We start from the raw sequence: 18,690 nt of genomic DNA, 5'->3' as shown, positions 1-18,690 counted from the left end.
AACCGTGTGAGGTGTCAGTCTGCCCCTGCTGGGTGGTGCCTCCTGGTTAGGCTACTCAGGGTTCAGGGATCCACTTGAGGAGGCAGTCTGTCCATTCTCTGATCTCAAACTCTGTGCTGGGAGAACAACTACTCTCTTCAAAGCTGTCAGACTGGGACATTTAAATCTGCAGAGGTTTCTGCTGCCTTTTGTTTGGCTATGCCCTGTTCCCAGAGGTAGAGTCTACAGAGGCAGGCAGGCCTCCTTGAGCTGTGGTGGGATCCACCCAGTTCGAGCTTCCCGGCAGCTTTGTTTACCTACTTAAGCCTCAGCCATGGTGGACGCCCCTCCCCCAGCCTTGCTACCGCCTTGCAGTTAGATCTCAGACTGTTGTGCTAGCAATGAGGTAGGCCCCGTGGGCGTGGGACTCTCTGAGCCAGGCACGGGATATAATCTCCTGGTGTGCCATTTGTTAAGACCCTTGGAAAAGCGCAGTATTAGGGTGAGAGTGACCTGATATTCTAGGTGCTGTGTGTCACAGTTTCCCTTGGCTAGGAAAGGGAATTCCCTTACCCCTTGTGCTTCCCAGGTAAAGTGATGCCTCACCCTGCTTTGGCTCTCACTTGGTGGGCTGCAACCCACTGTCCTGCACCCATTGTCTGACACATCCCAGTGAGATGAACCTGGTACCTCAGTTGGAAATGCAGAAATCACCTGTCTTCTGTGTTGCTCATGCTGGGAGCTGTAGCCTGGAGCTGTTCCTATTCAGCCATCTTAGAACCCCCCCCCCCCCCAGTCCCCCAACATCTTGAATCATTTCAGCATTCATTCAAAAGCCCAAAGTCCAAAGTCTCATCGGAGACAATGCAAATCCCTTCAACCTATGAGCCTGTAAATAAAAAACAAGGTAATTACTTCCAAGATACAATAGAGGTGTAAGCAATGGGTAAATACTCTCTTTCCAAAAGGGAAACGTCTGCCAAAACAAAGGGGTTCCAAGCCCCTGCATGTCTGAAACCCAGCAGGGCAGTCATTAAATCTTAGAGCTCAAAAATAATCTTTTTTGAGTCCATATCTCACATTCAGGCAACACTGATGCCAAGGGTGGTCTCCCAAGGCCTTGGACAGCTCTGCCTATGTGACTTTGCCGGGTAGAGCTCTCATGGGTGCTTTCACAGGCTAGCGTTGACTGCCTGCAGCTTTTCCCAGCACATAGTGTGAGCTGTCAGTGGATCTACCATTCTGGGGTCTGGAGGATGGTAGTCCTCTCTTCACAGCTCCACTAGGCAGTGCCCCAGTGTGGTCTTGTGTGGGGGCTCAACCCTATATTTCTCCTATGCACTTCCCTAGTACAGGTTCTTTATGAGGTCTCTGCCGCTGCAGTGGATTTGTGCCTCGACATCCAGGCATTTCCATACATCCTCTGAAATTTAGGCAGAGACTCCCAAGCCTCAGATCTTGCCTTCAGTGCACCACAAGCTTAAAAACTCATGGAAGTTTTCAAGGCTTTTGGCCTGCACCCTCTGAAGTAGCAGCCTGAAACATATTTGGCACCCTTTTAGCCGTGGCTGAAGCTGGAGCAGTTGCCACTCAGGGAGCAGTGTCCCAAGATTGTGCAGGGCAGCAGGGCCCTGGGTCCAGCCCACAGAACCATTCTTTCCTCCTAGGCCTCTGGGTCTATGATGGGAGGGGCTTCTGTGAAGATCAACAAATGCCTTCAAGGCTTTTGTTATTTTGGTTCTTTATTTACGCAAATGTTTAGAGCAAACTTGAAAATTCCTCCCCAGAAAATGAGTTTTTCTTTTCTACCATGTGATCTTGCTACAATTTTCCAAACTTTTATGCTCTGCTCCCCTTTTAAATGTAAGTTCTAGTTTCAGATCATCTCTTTTCTCCTGTGTATGACCGTAAAATGTTAGAAGCTGCCAGGCTACTTTTGAATGCTTTGCTGCTTAGAAATGTCTTCTGTCAGATACCCTTAATCACCTCTCTCAAGTTTGAAGTTCCACAGATCTATAGAGCAGGGGTAAAATGCTACCAGTCTCTTTGCTAAAGCATGGTGAGAGTGACCCTTATTCCAACTTCCAATAAGTTCTTTATCTCCACCTGAGACCTCCTCAGCCTGGACTTCACTGTCCCTCCTCCAACATTGGGGATTGCAATTTGATGTGATATTTGGGAGGGGACACAGATCCAAACCATATCAGTGGGGGAGGAACACCATGGTGAATGGTGCTGGGAACACTGACAAGCCACATGTATAAGAATGAAACTGGATTCTCATCTCATCTTATTAAAAAATCAACTCAAGGTGGATCAAAGACTTAAATCTAAGACATGGAACCATTCGAATTCAAGAAGATAACATTTGAAAAACTCTTCTAGACATTGGCTTAGGCAAAGAATTCATGACTAAGAACCCAAAAGCAAATGCAACAAAAATAAATAAATGAGACCTAACTAAACTAAAAATCTTCTGTACAGTAAAAGAAATGATCAGCAGAATAAACAGACCACTCACAGAGTGGGAAAAAAAAACTTACAAACTATGCCTCGACAAAAGACTAATATCCAGAATATACAAAGAACTCAAACAAATCAGCAGGAAAAAAACCCAAACAATCCCATTGACAAATGGGCTAAAGACATGAATAGAGAATTCTCAAGAGAAGATATACAAATGGCCAAACAACACATGAAAAAATGCTCAGCATCACTAATCATTATGGAAATGCAAATCAAAACCACAATGCGATATCACCTCACTACTGCAAGAATGGTCATAATAAACAACCAACCAATCAACCCACCCACCCACCAACCAACCAACCAACCAAACAAACAAAAAACAGTAGATGTTGGCATGGATGCAGTGATGAGGGAACACTTCTATACTGATGGTGGGAATGTAAATAAGTATAGTTGCTATGGAAAACAGTGTGGAGATTCTTTAAAGAACTAAAAGTAGTTCAATTTGATCTACAATTTGATCCAGCAATCCCACTACTGGGTATCTACCCAGAGGAAAAGAAGTCAATATTCAAACGGGATCCTTGCACACGCATGTTTATTGGGGCACAATTTATAGTAGCAAAATCATGGAACCAATACAAATGCCCATCAATCAATGAGTGGATAAAGAAACTGTGAGATATCTATCTATCTATCTATAGGATTTATATGTGTATATATACGTGTGTATATATGTATATACACATATACATGTGTGTATATATGTGTATATTATGTGTGTGTGTATATATGTGTGTATGTGTATATGTATATACACTCATGGATCAATAAGTGGAGAAAGAACATGTGGTAAATATGCACCAGGGAACACTACTCAACTATAAAGCAGAATGAAATAATGGCCATTGCAGCAAGTTGGATACAACTGGAGGTCATTATTCTAAGTAAAGCAACTCAGGAATAAAAACTCAGATGCTGTATGTTCTCATTCATAAGTGGGAGCTAAACCATGAGGATGCAAAGGCATTAAAATGATATAATGAACTTTGGAGACTCGAAGGAAGGGTGGGAGGGGTGACAGATAAAATGTTACATATTGGGTACGGTGTACACTGCTTAGGTGATGGGTGCAGCAAAGTCTCAAAAATCACCACCAAAGAATGTAACCATGTAATCAAAAACCACCTGGATCCCACAAATTATTGAAACAAAAATACATATAACTATTAGAATACAAATTATTCTACCATAAAGACACATGCACACGAGTGTTCACTGCAGCACTGTTCACAATAGCAAAGACGTGGAATCAACCTAAATGTTCATTAATGACTGACTAAATACAGAAAATATGGTACATATACACCATGGAATACCATGCAGCCATAAAAAGAACAAGGTCATGTCTTTTGCGGGAACATAGGTGGGGCTAGAGGCCATTATCCTTAGCAAACTAATGCAGGGCCAGAAAAAAAATACTGTATGTTCTCACTTATAAGTGGGAGCTAAATGATGAGAACTCATAAACACAAAGAAGGGAACAACACAAACAGGGGTCTACTTGAGAGTGGAGGGTGGGAAAAGAGAGAAGAGCAGAAAAAATAACTATTGGGTACTTTGTTTAGTACCTGGGTGATGAAATAATCTGTACAACTAACACCCATGACAAGTGATTTACCTATATAACAAACCTGCACATGTACACTTGAACTTAAAATAAAAATAGTAAAAATAAATTGGGGAAAAATTTTAAATTTCTCTTTTATTCCAACTTCTTGGCCCCTCACTTGCAAATAGAGGCCCACATACACCAATGTTTAGTAGCATCACAGATGGCATCCCAGAGGAATAGCAATGCTGTGGGAATTGGACATCAAGGGCAATATTATCACAGAGTATATTTATTCTTTGGGAGTTTCAGCAATAACTGGGAAAACCAACAGATCTTTGAGATGAGGAGGCTTTAGAGTTCAGAAATAGCTTTTTCCTTCTTGAGCAATGCCCTATTTGCTGGGAGAAGATCATGAATTTGGATTGAGCAGGATGAAGAAAGATGTTGAATAGGTTTCCAGAGGCAATTCAAAAATTGTTAGTTGAACGTTGGCCCTGGACTCTATGTCATCTCTTTGTATCTGAGATATCATTCGTGGCTACCATGAGCACAGAGTAGTAGCTGAAAAAAAATGAATATAATGAATGGCCCATAGGAAGTGCACTGAGCTGGTGAATATCATTCAAGAAAGGGCAGTCACTGTGTGTTTGCCTAACAGGGCTGGAATTTAGGACTCTGTTGGTTATTCAGATAAAACGGATGCCAGGCAAGCAGCAAGTAGATATAAACTCCAAGTCATTTTCTGCTCAGGAAGCCAGGGGTTCCAGGATAGGTTTCATCCACTCAGAGCACAAACTGCATAATTCCACAAGAAATGAATTCCATGCTGGTGATAGGGTCTATGATCCATTATCAAAAAGAGAAGTGATCAAGACTGGGACAGGGAAGGTGTAAGGAGGAGAGTGTACCTCATCAGAACACAAGAATTTCCAGTGAGAGGGCAGGGAATTTTATTCCATCCTGGAATGAAACAAGGAAGAGAGGCATGAAGAGTGTCATTCACTGTGCGTTGGCACCTCGAAGTATCTGGATGTTAGGTTAAATGAGGGGTGAGGAGAGAGGCATACCCATGAGAGAGGTTGGAGTTGCAGAAACTGTTGCAATGAACATGGGGAGAGAAAATAATGAACAAAATGACACCTGAGATGGTTCTTGCAAACAAAGAGGCTATTTGGTGGGACTCTCTTCATTCTGGTTTCATTGATATTTAGGTGATATATTGTTTCTCTTCTTGTAAGTGGTTTTTCATACATGCTATGAAGTAGATAATCACAGCTCTTGTAGTGGGAAAAGGGCTGTCATTCTACCATCTTGGTAGGAACTCCAGAAGCTGAGAATGGAGGGTGAGGACAAGTGCTACAGAGGAACATTCCCAGAGAAAATGAAAATAGGTGTCTGGTTGGTTTCAGTAAAAATATGGATTGCTGTCTATTTTATTTTGCCCCTCTAAAATATATGTGTTCATTGCATTTTTCCTGTCTCTTTCAGTCTTCTTTGATTTGTATAAAGCAGATTTTGTGTCCCTTTGGTGCACATGTTGTGGGAGATTGCAAGTGATAATTTGTAGTCACATCATAGACACCACATCCTGATCAGATAAGATATTGCACTTTACTCTGAGCCTGTTTTTATAATTGTAATGCCTTCAGAGATTTCTTACAGGGTTAGTGTTTTTGGTATGCAGGAAGTAGTTGTGAGTGGAACTAGTTGCCAAGGATGGCCCCTCATGACTACAGTCACAATAACCACAGCTTGTGGAGTCCTCTCCTTCTAATTAGGGCTGTCTGTTTGACTCATATTGATCAATGTAAAGCCATAGAAGTGATACCGTCTGCCATTCAAAGGTAGGTCCTATGATGCCATACACCTTCTCCATGAGCCTTTTGGAAGGCTTTCTTTGGTGAAAGCCAGTCACCATTTGTTAAGTCCCAGAACCATGAGACTCTAATGATTTAAGGAAATCAGTGTCATGAATGGGAAGGTGAGGTAGTGAAGGAGATAGCTCACCAGCTTCTAGGTGTTCACCCAGTCCTGGTGTTGAGTTGGACATGAGTGAAGCATCCTCTGAAATCCCAGCCTCAAAGATCTCGCAGAAAACGTGACTCCCGTCACATGATCTACCACTCACTTAAGTTCAGTAAACCTGTAAAGCTGGGAGAGATAAAAATAAATGATTGCTTTTAGCAATATGTGTTGTGAGGTTTGCTGTGCTGCAATTCGTCGCTGGAAAAGCAGCAAATAAGGGTCTGCTCACTGTATCAATGTACATGATTTGTGTCTATTCCAATAATAATCTATATGTTCTCTGATCTCAAATCATGACTGTTTATTTCCAAAGAGAAACCCCTGGATTCTCCACACATAAAGTGAAACAATCTTCAAATATTTGAAAATAAGAATAACTGGGATTCTTTAAGGGAAATCACTGGGCTCCAGTGATTCTCTAAACTATTACTTGGGTTGAAAACTTCGCATGCAAAACTTGTCATCTTTTTTTTTTTCCAGTTCCTTTGTAGCAGCCCACGCAAAGCCAGGCACAGTGTTCATACACAGTAAGCATCCTGAGAACAATGGAAAAAATTAAGAAATTTCACATAATTTTCCTCAAGTTACAGATTTCCCCCAAAGTCACCACGTACACCTGTGTGGCTGTAAACAGCTACCTAGCATGTAAGTGCCATGAGTCATTTGAGATTGGGTAAGTGTTTTAGTTTAGACTGTCTGACGTCAACTACATGCTATAGAAGGATGCTGTTTCTAATGTCTTGTCAGACATTCCAGGGACCTTGTCACTCACTCCCTTTGCAACAGGAAGGTTTATCCCCTTTGATTTCCTGATGCCTCCCATAGAATGCCCTGGTCCCCCTTGGGGATGACCACTTCCTCTTTCCCCCTCTTAAAGCAAGAACCAAATCATGTGAGTTTTCGTGCTGTTTTAATGACCAAGTGGAGGGGAAATTGTGAGGAGGAATTATTCTGTTAGCAGGCTCTGGGAATCCCATGGTCAGGTAGAAAGAGGGTTTCCTCAACAATGAGGAGTGTAATCATCTCCATCCATTGCTGACAAGCACTGAGTCCAGGGAGACATCTCTGCACACTTGAATCATCTTCACATATGATGGTGGGATTCGATGGACAAAGGCGTAAATGTATTCACCATTTACCTTTACCTTTAAGAGGAAGAATGCATCAGAAAGACAAGTTTTCAGCCTCCTCTCCACTCTGCCCTAGTACCAATAACATTCCCCAAGAAAACCGCTAGTTATACAAGTTAACGTATTAGATACACTTCTGTTTACAGATGACATTTTGTGCCTATTTGAGACAGTAGCTGATTTTATTTCTAATGTTTCCACTCATTCCTCTAGTGAAGTTCTATACTCTGTGTCACAAAGTCTTTGCTTACTCAGCCTCCCTTCTAACCTGGAAGTTACCCGTTGCCAGGAACTGTGTCTCAGGAACTTGAGACCCTGCATCTCACACAGCACCTGCCACAGGGTTGGTGCTAGGCCATGTTCATTGAATGCATACTTTTCAGTTCCATGAACTGTGATTGCTTTTCACTACTGATGGCACAGTTTCTCTTTGGAGTAACCTATATCCGAAGTGTTAGTGGCAAAGAAGTAAACCCAGTGTTCTTATAGAATGAAAGGAGAACAGTTCTTGTAAAACAGGATATTACCTTCAACAACTTCTAAGCATAGGAAAAGATCCCTCGCTTGAATCTGAATAAGATGTGAATGTTTTGGCCTACTCGTTAGAGAAAGCCAGAAAGTATGGATATATTCTTTATATTGAGGCTATGGAGAAAGTCACCTTATTAGTATTAATTTTTCAAATTTGAAATGCATACATTTTTAAAGCCAGTATTTTCATTTTTTTGTAATTATCTTCTAGTAAAAGTATTGGGAGGTTGGTAATGACAAAAGAATTGATTAGAAAACTTAATACAGCGTCATTTGTGAGAGCAAAATACTGGAAAGAAATTTAATGCCCCCCAAAGGGCCAGGTTCAACAATTTTGGGTAAACTTTTTAATGCAATATTATGCAGTCTTTAAAATCTGAAGCAGCATCATAGATTGACAATGTCTTCGAGATATATTCTTTGGCAACAAATCAACTTAGTTCCTGAAGCGTAATGTGTAGAGCAACTTATACCAGGATTTGCTTAAAAACAAATGAAATCATAGACGTATCTATATGCTTCCATAAGCAAAAAATTTCCTCTGAAGGGCTAGGCACAGTGGCTTAAGCCTGTAATCCCAGTATATTGAGAGGCCGAGTTGGGCAGATAACTTGAGGTTGGGAGTTCAAGACAAGCCTGGCCAAAGTGGTGAACCCCCGTCTCCCCTAAAAATATAAAACTTAGCCAGGTGTGCTGGCACGCACCTGTAGTCCCAGCTACTAGGGAGGCTGAGGCAAGATTATTGTTTGGATCCTGGAGGTGGAGGTTGCAGTGAGCTGAGATCATGCCACTGCACTCCAACCTGGATGACAAAATGAGACTCTGTCTTAAGAAAACAAACAAACAAAAACAAACAAACAAACAAAACACCCTCTTTGAACGAAAGCAGAGCTCTGATAATGTTTTTCCTATGAGTAGAATTCGGGCCCCAAAATGAGACGAAGACTTAATTTTTGACTGATTAAAACAACTTTTTTTTTAAACCTTTTTTTTCCTGAAGTATATTGTATTCACTCAACTAAATGAAAATTTAAATAATGGCATAAGTAGAAATGAGCACTATGTGAAAAGACAGAGGAGATTCTCAACTTTGGGGGAAATGTCAGGTGAGCTGACCTTGACATTGGTCAGATTTGGGATAGAGCTGAGGATGGCACTGCAAGCAGGGGGTGTTCTGTGATGAAAACCAGGGGCAGGAGTAGTTATGAGAGATGGACCCCGAGGGACTGCTGAGGCAAGGTCAATGAGAGCTGCCTCCTGTTTTGGGAACCCACAAAGCCTGGGTGCTGGGAACTCCTGGGATGCTCACCTCGTACTCATTGTAATGCACATAGATGCACAGCTCAAATTGTTTGCCATCCTCAAAGGGCACGTAGTCTGTTGTCTCCTCCAACATCCATATCCCAAACTCACGCCTGTTCATGACCACGTGATTGCCAAAGTGCACTCGGAAACAGAAGGCAATATCTGAGTCCTCATCCATGTCAGTGTAGAAATCCACCTGCAGCTGTGGGTCGTTGCTGAGGGCAAAGCATGCAGAATGTTGGGCAGGTCCCTCCCTTGTGCAGACACACACTAGACACACACACAAATCCCTTCCCCCATTTACCCAGGGAAAATGTCTCCCTGATAATGCTGATGGCCAGGTCCCTGTGGGGATGCGTCAGCTCCTCGTGCCCGCAGCAGGGAGATTCTGTGCTCCTCATCCCCAGATGAAAACTGAGTCACAGCCACTGACCTTGGCCTATGACTTGTTTATTCCCTGAAAATTCGATGCCCCTTGATAAAGAGCCACGGCCCCAACCCACTGAGTGTCCTCCTTCCCTAGGCTCCGTGGCTGGCTCACATGCAGTTGCTGCAGGTCTCATGCCTGGTGCTGGAGGGACTCCAAGGACCGGCACCTGCATGGGGCTTCCATCCTGCCAACTGGACATTTCCACATCACCCACACATAAAGTCAAGCCCTCAGCAAATATTCTCCCTTCTTCTCCAACCCCTCCATTGGACCATGGAGTACTCACATAAAAGAGTCGATCGGTGTCCCTTTGATTATTACGCAGGAACCAACAGACAAAGACACAGGCAGTTTGTATGGCACCTGCCAGAGTATTGAGAGTAAGTGAGAGGTGCAGGGTCAGGTGCAGCCTCCCCTCCTGTAACATATTCCCATAGTGCAGGAGGTTAGAGATCAAAGGGAGGCTCTGTGGACTCTCCCCTTTCAGCCTACCATGGTCAGGGCCCCATATTCCTGAAGATATGGTGGACCCATAGGTAAGAGTAAGGGTTCAGGAGCCAGGATGCCTGGATTCCGGTCATCATTCTGCCTTTTACTAGCAGTGCAATCTTAGATTTGTTACTTGAACTCTTCCATCCCCATTTTCCCTAGGACAAGGAGAATGATCAGGAATTTCTACTTTGTAGGATGTTTTCTGTAATAGAGAGTTAATACATGTAAAAGTGTTATCCTAATCCCTGTCATGTGTAGGGCCTCTTAGGGGTGACCTAACAGAACAGGGGAGTCCTCCTGAAACACTGACCTGCCTTCATTCTCAACTCTGAAAATTAAAATAGGACTTGTAAATGTAAGAATGTAAACATTCACTCCAGTGGGAAACAACACTTGTTGAAAGAGAGAAATGATGAAAGAACAGGAAACCCTTGGGTGTGGGAGGCAAATGCATCGCAATCATCAAGGGAAATGGATGTCCTTCCCAGAAGGGGCACACATTGCTGATAGCACGGCCCCAGTACTTGCACAAATGAAGCCTATGGGTCAGGGATGTAACTGGAGGGAATGATTTCTACGACGACTACAAGTGGTTGAGATGATTTTTCTGTACTTTTGAGATAGGTTCTTGCTCTGTCGCCCAAGCTGACATGCAGGGGTGCAATCATGGTTCACTGAAACCTCAAACTCCTGGGCTGCAGTGATCCTCACACATCTGCCCCCTCTTGAATAGCTGGGGAGAAAGGTGCCTGCCACTCTGCCAGTCGAATATTTAAAGTTTTTTAAAGAAAGGGTCTCACTATGATGCCCAAACAGGTCTCAAACTTCGGGCCTCAAGTTATCCTCTCATCTTTGCCTCCAAAATTGGTGGGATGATGGCCATGAGCCAGTGAACCCAGCTGCTTGGTTGATTAATATCCGCCATAAGCTCCTTCTGAACTGAGACTTAACTTGTTCTTTCACGGGTGGAGAACAAGTTTAGTCTCAGTTCAGATAGAGCTTACAGTGGATACTTTACGTGATTCAGTCTCTGAAACCATGGCCTCTAATGTCCTTTCCTATCAAACCAGTATCTGCACACCCTGCTGTCTCACAATGGGAAGAACTGGATGGGCTGGGGACAGGTAAGCTGAGCCTGGAAGACAAGAACAGTGGTCACTCTGTGCAGACCCCACCTGAGAAACCATCGCCCTCATAGTCTGCATTCCTCTTCCCCACTCTTACTGGGAAGAGACATCTACTGACCATACATTCTGCTCTCATAAGTGACCTGAAACAAGTCCTTGGTAACTCACAATCCCCAAGATCCCCACCAGTTAAGCCATCTGGGATTCACACCAGAGGTGCTGCTGTGTGGGGAGAAACATTCACGTGTGCAGAAAGCCACATGCATGATCCTACTTCAACACAGTCACATCCCAGCACACACACACACACACACACACACACAGTCACACAGAGCCATGCCACTCACTGAGTCACACACACCTCCTCACATGCACATAACGATGCTCATGCGCTGGTCTGGCTGTGCTCACACACATATTCACATCATAGACAGGAAACAAAGCCCACTCACTCCCTTACTCTCCATTCACACACGTGCTCATCCTGGGGGGTCATCCACCTCCCACTTAAAGTCACATCATCTCAGCAGAGTTTACTCTCATCAGACATCACCTCACGCTCATAGAGGGTCACACTGGTCCAGGGTCCACACCCGAAGCCCCACAAGCATCTCAGATAGCATAGCCTCAGGGTTTCTATTCCACACATCATTAACTCTGAGTAAAGCATTCACAGTAGAAATGCTCATATTTTCTTCTGAGAAAATCTCCCATTTCTTTCTTGGTTTCTGTGACACGAAATTTTTGAAGGCTGTGCCTTTTCAACTCACAGGTAAAGAGGACATTGTTCTCTCCTTCTGGGCGACCTTCAGAATTGAGTCCAGTCTTCTGAGTGAATCTCTGAGTTGCAGCATTTAAATGACTCACTTCAGCCTTGCCCTCTGGCTTCATTCCAGATTCCAAGCTCCTCCCAGCAAGCTTTCCTTGCAACTTGAGAAAGGTTTAGGTGTCAAGAAGAAACTCAGTCACAACACAGCTATTTGCGGGTCTGTATCTGTAATGCAGCGGAAATGACAGTGGGGGAGGTACCAGGCTGTGGGTTGGGTTATGAGGGAAATGCATAGATAAGGATGATGGAGTGATGGGTAGTGGTTGTAAAGCCCAGCCTTTATGCCTCTCAAGTCTTTTCTCACCTATGCAGAATATACCCAGAAGGTGTACATTTTCCCAATTTGTACAATGGCTAAAAGAAAAGTTGGAGATTTTGGGGAAATACATTTGCTCTAGAAGGTAATGATTCTGTCTGCTTTTGAATGTTCTGGTAGAGCACTGACTCTGTGGAGAGAAGTAGATAAATTTCTTGCACGAACCTATTCCACACTAGGCTGCTTGGCTCTGCCAGGTGAGGGCCACTCTTACCTGACTGTCACACACCTGGACTCTAGCTATACCTTCCCTTTCTCTTGGTGTTCGTGTGAATAAAAGTTTCAGAGACACTGTTTCTCCTGCAGATTGTGGGAGGAAGGTGAGATTGTGGCTTTTGTTTGATTTTTCTTTCCTTTTATTTTAGGTTCAGGGGTACATATGCAGGTAAAGTCGTGTCATGGAGTTTGTGGTACATATGATTTCTTCACGTGGGTACTAAGTGTAGTACTCAAGAGTTATTTTTTTTGCTTCTGTCCCATCTTTCACCCTCCACTCTCAGGTAGGCCCCAGTGTATGTTATTTCCCTCTTGGTGTCCATGAGTCTCATCATCTAGTTCACACTGATAAGTGAGAACATGCAGTATTTGGTTTCCTGTTCCTGCATTAGTTTGCTAACAATAATGGCCTCCAGCTCCATCTATGTTCCTGCAAAAGACATAATATCATTCTTTTTTAGGACCGCATAGTATTCCATTGTGTACATGTACCACATTTTCTGTATCCAGTCTGTTGTTGATTGGCATTTGGGTTCATTCCGTGTCTTTGCTGTTGTTCATAGTGTTGCAGTGAACATGCATGTGCCTATGTCTTTATGGCAGAATGATTTCTATTCTTCTGGGTATACACCCAGTGATGGGATTGCTGGGTTGAACGGTAGTTCTATTGTTAGCTCTTTGAGGAATCACCACACTGCTTTCCACAATGGGTTAACTAATTTACCCTGCCACCAACAATGTTTGAGTTCTCCCTTTTCTCCACAACCTTGCCAGCATCTGTTCTTTTTTGATTTTTTAACAACAGCCATTCTGACTCGTGTGAGATGGTATCTCATTGTGGTTTTGATTTGCATTCCTCTAATGTTCAGTGATATTGAGCTTTTTTATATGCTTTTTGGCCACCTGTATGTTTACTTTTGAAAAGTGTCTCTTCTTGTCCTTTGCTCACCTTTTTTGTTTTAAAACAGGTCTCACTCTGACGCTCAGGCTGGAGTGATGTGGCACCATCTTGGCTCACTGTAACCTCTAGCTCCTAGGCTCAGGTGATTTTTCTCAGCTCAGTCCTGAGTAGCTGGGACTACAGGTGCATGTCGCCATGCTAGGCTAATTTTTTTCTATTTTTAGTAGAGATAGGTTTTTGCCATGTTACCCGGCCTGTTCTCAATTCCTGGACTCAAGTGATCCACCAACCTTGGTTGCCTGAAGTTCTGGGATTACAGGCATGAGCCACTGTGTTGAGTTCTTTACCCACTTTTTTATGGGTTTGTTTGTTTCTTTCTTGTAAAGTTGTTGACATTTCTTATAGATGCTCAGATATTAGACCTTCTTCAGATACATAGTTCAAAAATATTTTCTTCCATTCTTTAGGCTGTCTGTTTACTCTCTTCATAATTTCCTTCACTGTGTGAAGCTCTTTAGTTTAATTAGATTCTGTTTGTCAATTTTTGCTTTTCTCCTAACTGCCTTTGACATCTTCATCATGAAATCTTTGCTCATGCCTATGTCCTGCATGGTATTGTCTAGGTTGTCTTCCAGGGTGTTTATAGTTTTGGGTTTTACATTTAAATCTTTAATCCATCTTTTGTATATGGTGTAAAGCAGGGGTCCAGTTTCAGTCTTCTGTATATGGCTAGCCAGTTCTCCCAGCACCATTTCTTGGATAGGGAGTCCTTTTTCCATTGCTTGTTTGGTCAGCTTTGTCAAAGATCAGATGGTTGTAGGTGTGTAGCCTTATTTCGGGCTCTCCAATCTGTTCCATTGGTCTGTGTGTCTGTTTTCATACCAATACCATGCTGTTTTGGTTACTGTAGCCTTGTAGTACATTTTGAAGTTGGGTAATTTGATGCCTCCAGTTTTGTTCTTTTTGCTTAGAATTGCCTCAGTTATTTGGCTTTTTTTTTTTTTTTTTTTTTGATTCCGTGTGAATTTTAAAATGGTATTTCCTCTAATTCTGTGAAGAATGTCATTCGTAGTTTGATACAAATAGCGTTGCATCTGTATATTTCTTTGGGCACTATGACTGTTTTAATGATACTGATTTTTCTTATCCAGAAACATGGAATGTTTTTCTATCTTTGTGTCATCTCTGGTTTCCTTGAGCAGTGTTTTGTAATTCTCATTGTAAATGATCTTTTACCTCCCTGATTAGCTGTATTTTTAGGTATTTTTTTAAGGCAAATTTGAATGGAATTGCATTCCTGATTTGTCCCTACCTGTCACTGTTGTTAGCATATAGGAGTTCTAGTGATTTTTGCATATTGATTTTGTATCCTGAAACTTTGTTAAAGTTGTTTATCAGCTTAAGGATCTTTTGGGTAAAGAGTATGGAGTTTTCTAGATATACAATCATGACATCTGCAAGCAGGGATGGTTTGACCTTTCTTTGTATTTAGACACCCTTTCTTCCTCTCTCTTGCGTGATTGCTCTGGTCAGGCCTTCCAATATTATGTTAAACAGAAGTGAGGAGAGAGGGCACTGAAGAAATTGTGGTTTGAAAACCCTAGTTTGGCCGGGCGCAGTGGCTCAAGCCTGTAATCCCAGCACTTTGAGAGGCTGAGACGGGTGGATCACGAGGTCAGGAGATCGAGACCATCCTGGCTAACACAGTGAAACCCCGTCTCTACTAAAAAAATACAAAAAACTAGCCGGTTGTGGGCGCCTGTAGTCCCAGCTACTCAGGAGTCTGAGGCAGGAGAATGGCATAAACCCGGGAGGCAGAGCTTGCAGTGAGCTGAGATCTGGCCACTGCACTCCACCAGCCTGGGCGACAGAGCGAGACTCCGTCTCAAAAAAAAAAAAAAAAAAGAAAAAGAAAAAGAAAATCCTAGTTTAATTTCTGCTTTATTCATCATGGAGATTTTGTCTGTTGTCTATCAAATACAAAATAAAACCAAACTAAATTCCTCTCTTACTCTGTCGTATTGGCCCCTCACTTGGAAATACAGGGCCTAATGCACCAATGTTCAGCACCGCGGACAGCGCCACAGGGGCCACAGCTTTGAGGGACTTGGGCACCAAGGACAATATTATCACCGAGTAGATTTATTCTGTAGGAGGCTTCAACAAAAACTAAAAAGCCTAAATGCCTTTGAGAACAAAGGCTTTAGAGTCCAATAATGACTTTCTGTGTTTTGAGCAATGCCGTATTTGCTGGGAGAAGATCAGGAATTTTGGTTGAGGAGTATGAAAATGATGTTGAGTAGGTCTCCAGAGGCAATTCAAAAATTTTTGGTCGAACATTGGTCCCTGAACTCTATGTCATCTCTTTGTATCTGAGATTTCGTCCTGCCCACCATGAGCAAAAGGTATTATCTGAGATAAAAATGAGTGTAACAGATGACCCATGTGAGCTGAAATGATAAAGGGGATATCACCACTGACCCCACAGAAATACAAACTACCATCAGAGAATACTATAAACACCTCTACGCAAATAAACTAGAAAATCTAGAAGAAATGGATAATTTCCTGGACACTTACACTCTCCCAAGACTAAACCAGGAAGAAGCTGACTCCCTGAATAGACCAATAGCAGGCTCTGAAATTACTAGCCCACAGTGCAGCCACTGTAGGTTTCTTGCCTGGAGCTGGAGGGTCTCCAGGACCTGCGCATGCATCGTGCCTCCATCTTGTCAACTAGACGTTTCCATATCACTCACACATGAGGTCACCCCTTGAGCAAATATTCTCCCTTCTTCTCCACCCCACTCTTGGACCATGGAGAATTCACATGAAAGGGAGGACTCGTGTCCCTCTAATTGTGATATAAGAACCAATAGTTAAGGACACAGCTGTGAAAGTGGCACCTCCTGTAACAGATATATCTGAGAGATCAAAGGACAGACTCTGAAGCTTCCCTACCTTCATCCTACCACAGTCAGGGCCCTGTATTCCTGAAGAAATGGAGAACCCATAGGTAAGGGCAAGGGTTCAGGAGACAGGATGCCTGAATTCCAGTCTTCATTTTGCCTCTTACTAGCAGTGCCATTTTAGATTTATCACTTGAACTCTCCCTGCCTCAGTTTTCCTAGGACAAGAAGAATTATCAGCAATGTTTATTTTGTAGGATGTTCTCAGTAATAGATGAGTTAATATATGTAAAACTTTTACCTTAATCCCTGCCATGTGTAGGGTCTGTTGGGGTGACCTAAAAGAAAGGGAAAGTCTCCATGGAACTCTAAACTGCATTCATTTTCACTCGGAAACTGCACAAACAAGATGTGAGGATGTAAGAATTTAGAAATTCAATCCAGTGAGAAACAATACTTGTTGAAAGACAGAGGGAAATGATAAAAGAACAGGAAACACCAGTGTGTGGATGACATGCATCACAATCATCACGGACAATGAACGTCCTTCCTAGAAGGGGCACACATTGCTGACAGCACAGCCCCAGTAGTTGCACACATGGACAGTTTGGGCCAGGGACATAACTGAAGGCAGTGATTGATTTCTACAATGACTACCAGTAGCTGATTTTTGCGTTTTTTTGAGACTGGGTCTTGGTCTGTCATCCAGGTGGATGTACAGTGGTGCAATCATAGCTCACTCAAGCCTTGAACTCCTGGGCTGCGGGATCCTCCCCACTCTGCCTCCTAAGTAGCTGGGATGATAGTGCCCAACACTGTGCCCATCTGATATTTAAAGTTTTTGACAGGGTCTCACTATAATGCTCAGGCTTATCTCAAACTTTTGGCCTCAAGTTATCCTCCCATCTTGGCTTCCCAAAGTGGTGAGATTAGAGGCATGAGCCGGTGGACCTAGCCATTTTTCTTATTACTATGCACGGTAAGCTGTGTCTTAACTGAGGCTATACCTGTTCCTTCCTTGTTTGGGTGATCCAGTCCTTGAAACCAGGGCCTGCAATGTTCCTTGATAGCAAGCCAGGATCTGCCCATCCTCCTGTCCTACAATGGGAAGGACAGACTGTGATGAGGGACAGGAAGAGACTTGAGGCTGGGAGGCAGAAGCTGGTGGTCACTGTGCAGACCCCACCTGAGGAAACGTCACCCCCATAGTCTGCACTCCTCTGGCCTAGGTAGTCTTCCAGGGTTTTTATAGTTTTGGGTTTTACATTTAAGTCTTCAAACCCCTCTTGAATTGATTTTTCTACATAATGCAAGGAAGGGATTCAGTTTCAATCATCTGCATATGGCTACCCAGTTATCCCAAAACCATTTCTTGACTAGAAAGTACATTTTCCTTTGCTTGTTTGGTCAGCTTTGTTAAAGATCACATGGTTGTAGGTGTGTGACCTTATTTCTGGGCTCTCTATTCTGTCCCACTTGTCTCTGTGTCTGTTTTTGTACCAGTACCATACTGTTCGGTTATGGTGGCCCTGTAGTATACTTTTAAGTTGGGTAAAGTGATGCTTCTAGCTTTGTTCTCTTTGTTTAGAATGTCTTTGTTAATCAACTCATTCTTCGTTCCATGTGCATTTTAAAATAGTTTTGTATTTTCTAATTCTGTGAGAAATGTCATTTGTAGTTCAACAGGAGTAGCACTGAATATGTATATTTCTTTGGGCAGTATGGCTGTTTTAATGATAATGATTCTTGCTATTCATGAGCATGGAATGTTTTTCCATTTGTTTGCATCATCTATGTTTTTTTAGGCAGTGTTTTGTAATTCTCTTTGTAACGATCTTTCACCCACTGGTTAGCTGTATTCCTAGGTATTTCATTCTTTTTATGGCAATTGTGAATGGAATTGCATTTCTGATTTGGCCATATGCTTAGGCATTATTGGTATATAGGAGTTCTAGTGATTTTTGCACATTGATTTTGTATCCTGAAACTTTGCTAAAGTTGTTTACCAGCTTAAGGATCATTTGGGTGGAGACTATGAGGTTTTCTAGATATGGAATCATGTCTGCAAACAGGGATGGTCTGACCTCTCTTTCTGTTTGGATGCTCTTTCTTTTAATTTCTTGCTCTCTCTTGCTCTCTTTCTTCCTTCCTTCCTTCCTTCCTTCCTTCCTTCCTTCCTTCCTTTCTTCCTTTCTCTCTTTTCTTTTCTTTTCTTTTCTTTTCTTCTTTTCTTTTCTTTTCTTTTCTTTCTTTTCTTTCTCTTGCCTGATTGCTCTGGCCAGGACTTCCGACCTATGTTGAATAGGAGGGGTGAGAGAGGGCACTGCAGACATTGAGGTCTTAAAATCCAAATTTAATTCCTGCTCCATTCATCATACATATTTTGAGCTGTGATTTATCAAACACAAAACAAAAC

General features: G+C 42.7%; 2 protein-coding genes across 10 annotated transcripts in view; one reads left to right on the top strand and one right to left on the bottom strand.

Annotated features, from left to right (window-relative positions):
• LOC103234683 (galectin-9-like) overlaps nucleotides 1–18,690 on the top strand; it is a 132,164-nt gene that overhangs the window by 54,035 nt on the left and 59,439 nt on the right. The gene's annotated exons all lie outside the window — the stretch shown is intronic.
• Nucleotides 6,743–12,407, bottom strand: LOC103234684 (galactoside-binding soluble lectin 13). The gene is made up of 4 exons (XM_007996794.3): nucleotides 11,874–12,407; nucleotides 9,771–9,847; nucleotides 9,059–9,269; nucleotides 6,743–7,233 (listed from the first exon to the last, which is right to left on the bottom strand). The coding sequence occupies exons 1-4, from the start codon at nucleotides 11,955–11,957 to the stop codon at nucleotides 7,108–7,110; spliced, it is 498 nt and encodes a 165-aa protein (XP_007994985.2). The 5' UTR covers nucleotides 11,958–12,407; the 3' UTR covers nucleotides 6,743–7,107.

This window comes from Chlorocebus sabaeus, chromosome 6 (genome assembly GCF_047675955.1).
Source record: "Chlorocebus sabaeus isolate Y175 chromosome 6, mChlSab1.0.hap1, whole genome shotgun sequence".
Classification (NCBI taxonomy): Eukaryota; Metazoa; Chordata; class Mammalia; order Primates; family Cercopithecidae; genus Chlorocebus; species Chlorocebus sabaeus.
The sequence above is the reverse complement of the archived record's forward strand: the minus strand, read 5'-3'. Positions and strand labels throughout refer to the sequence as shown.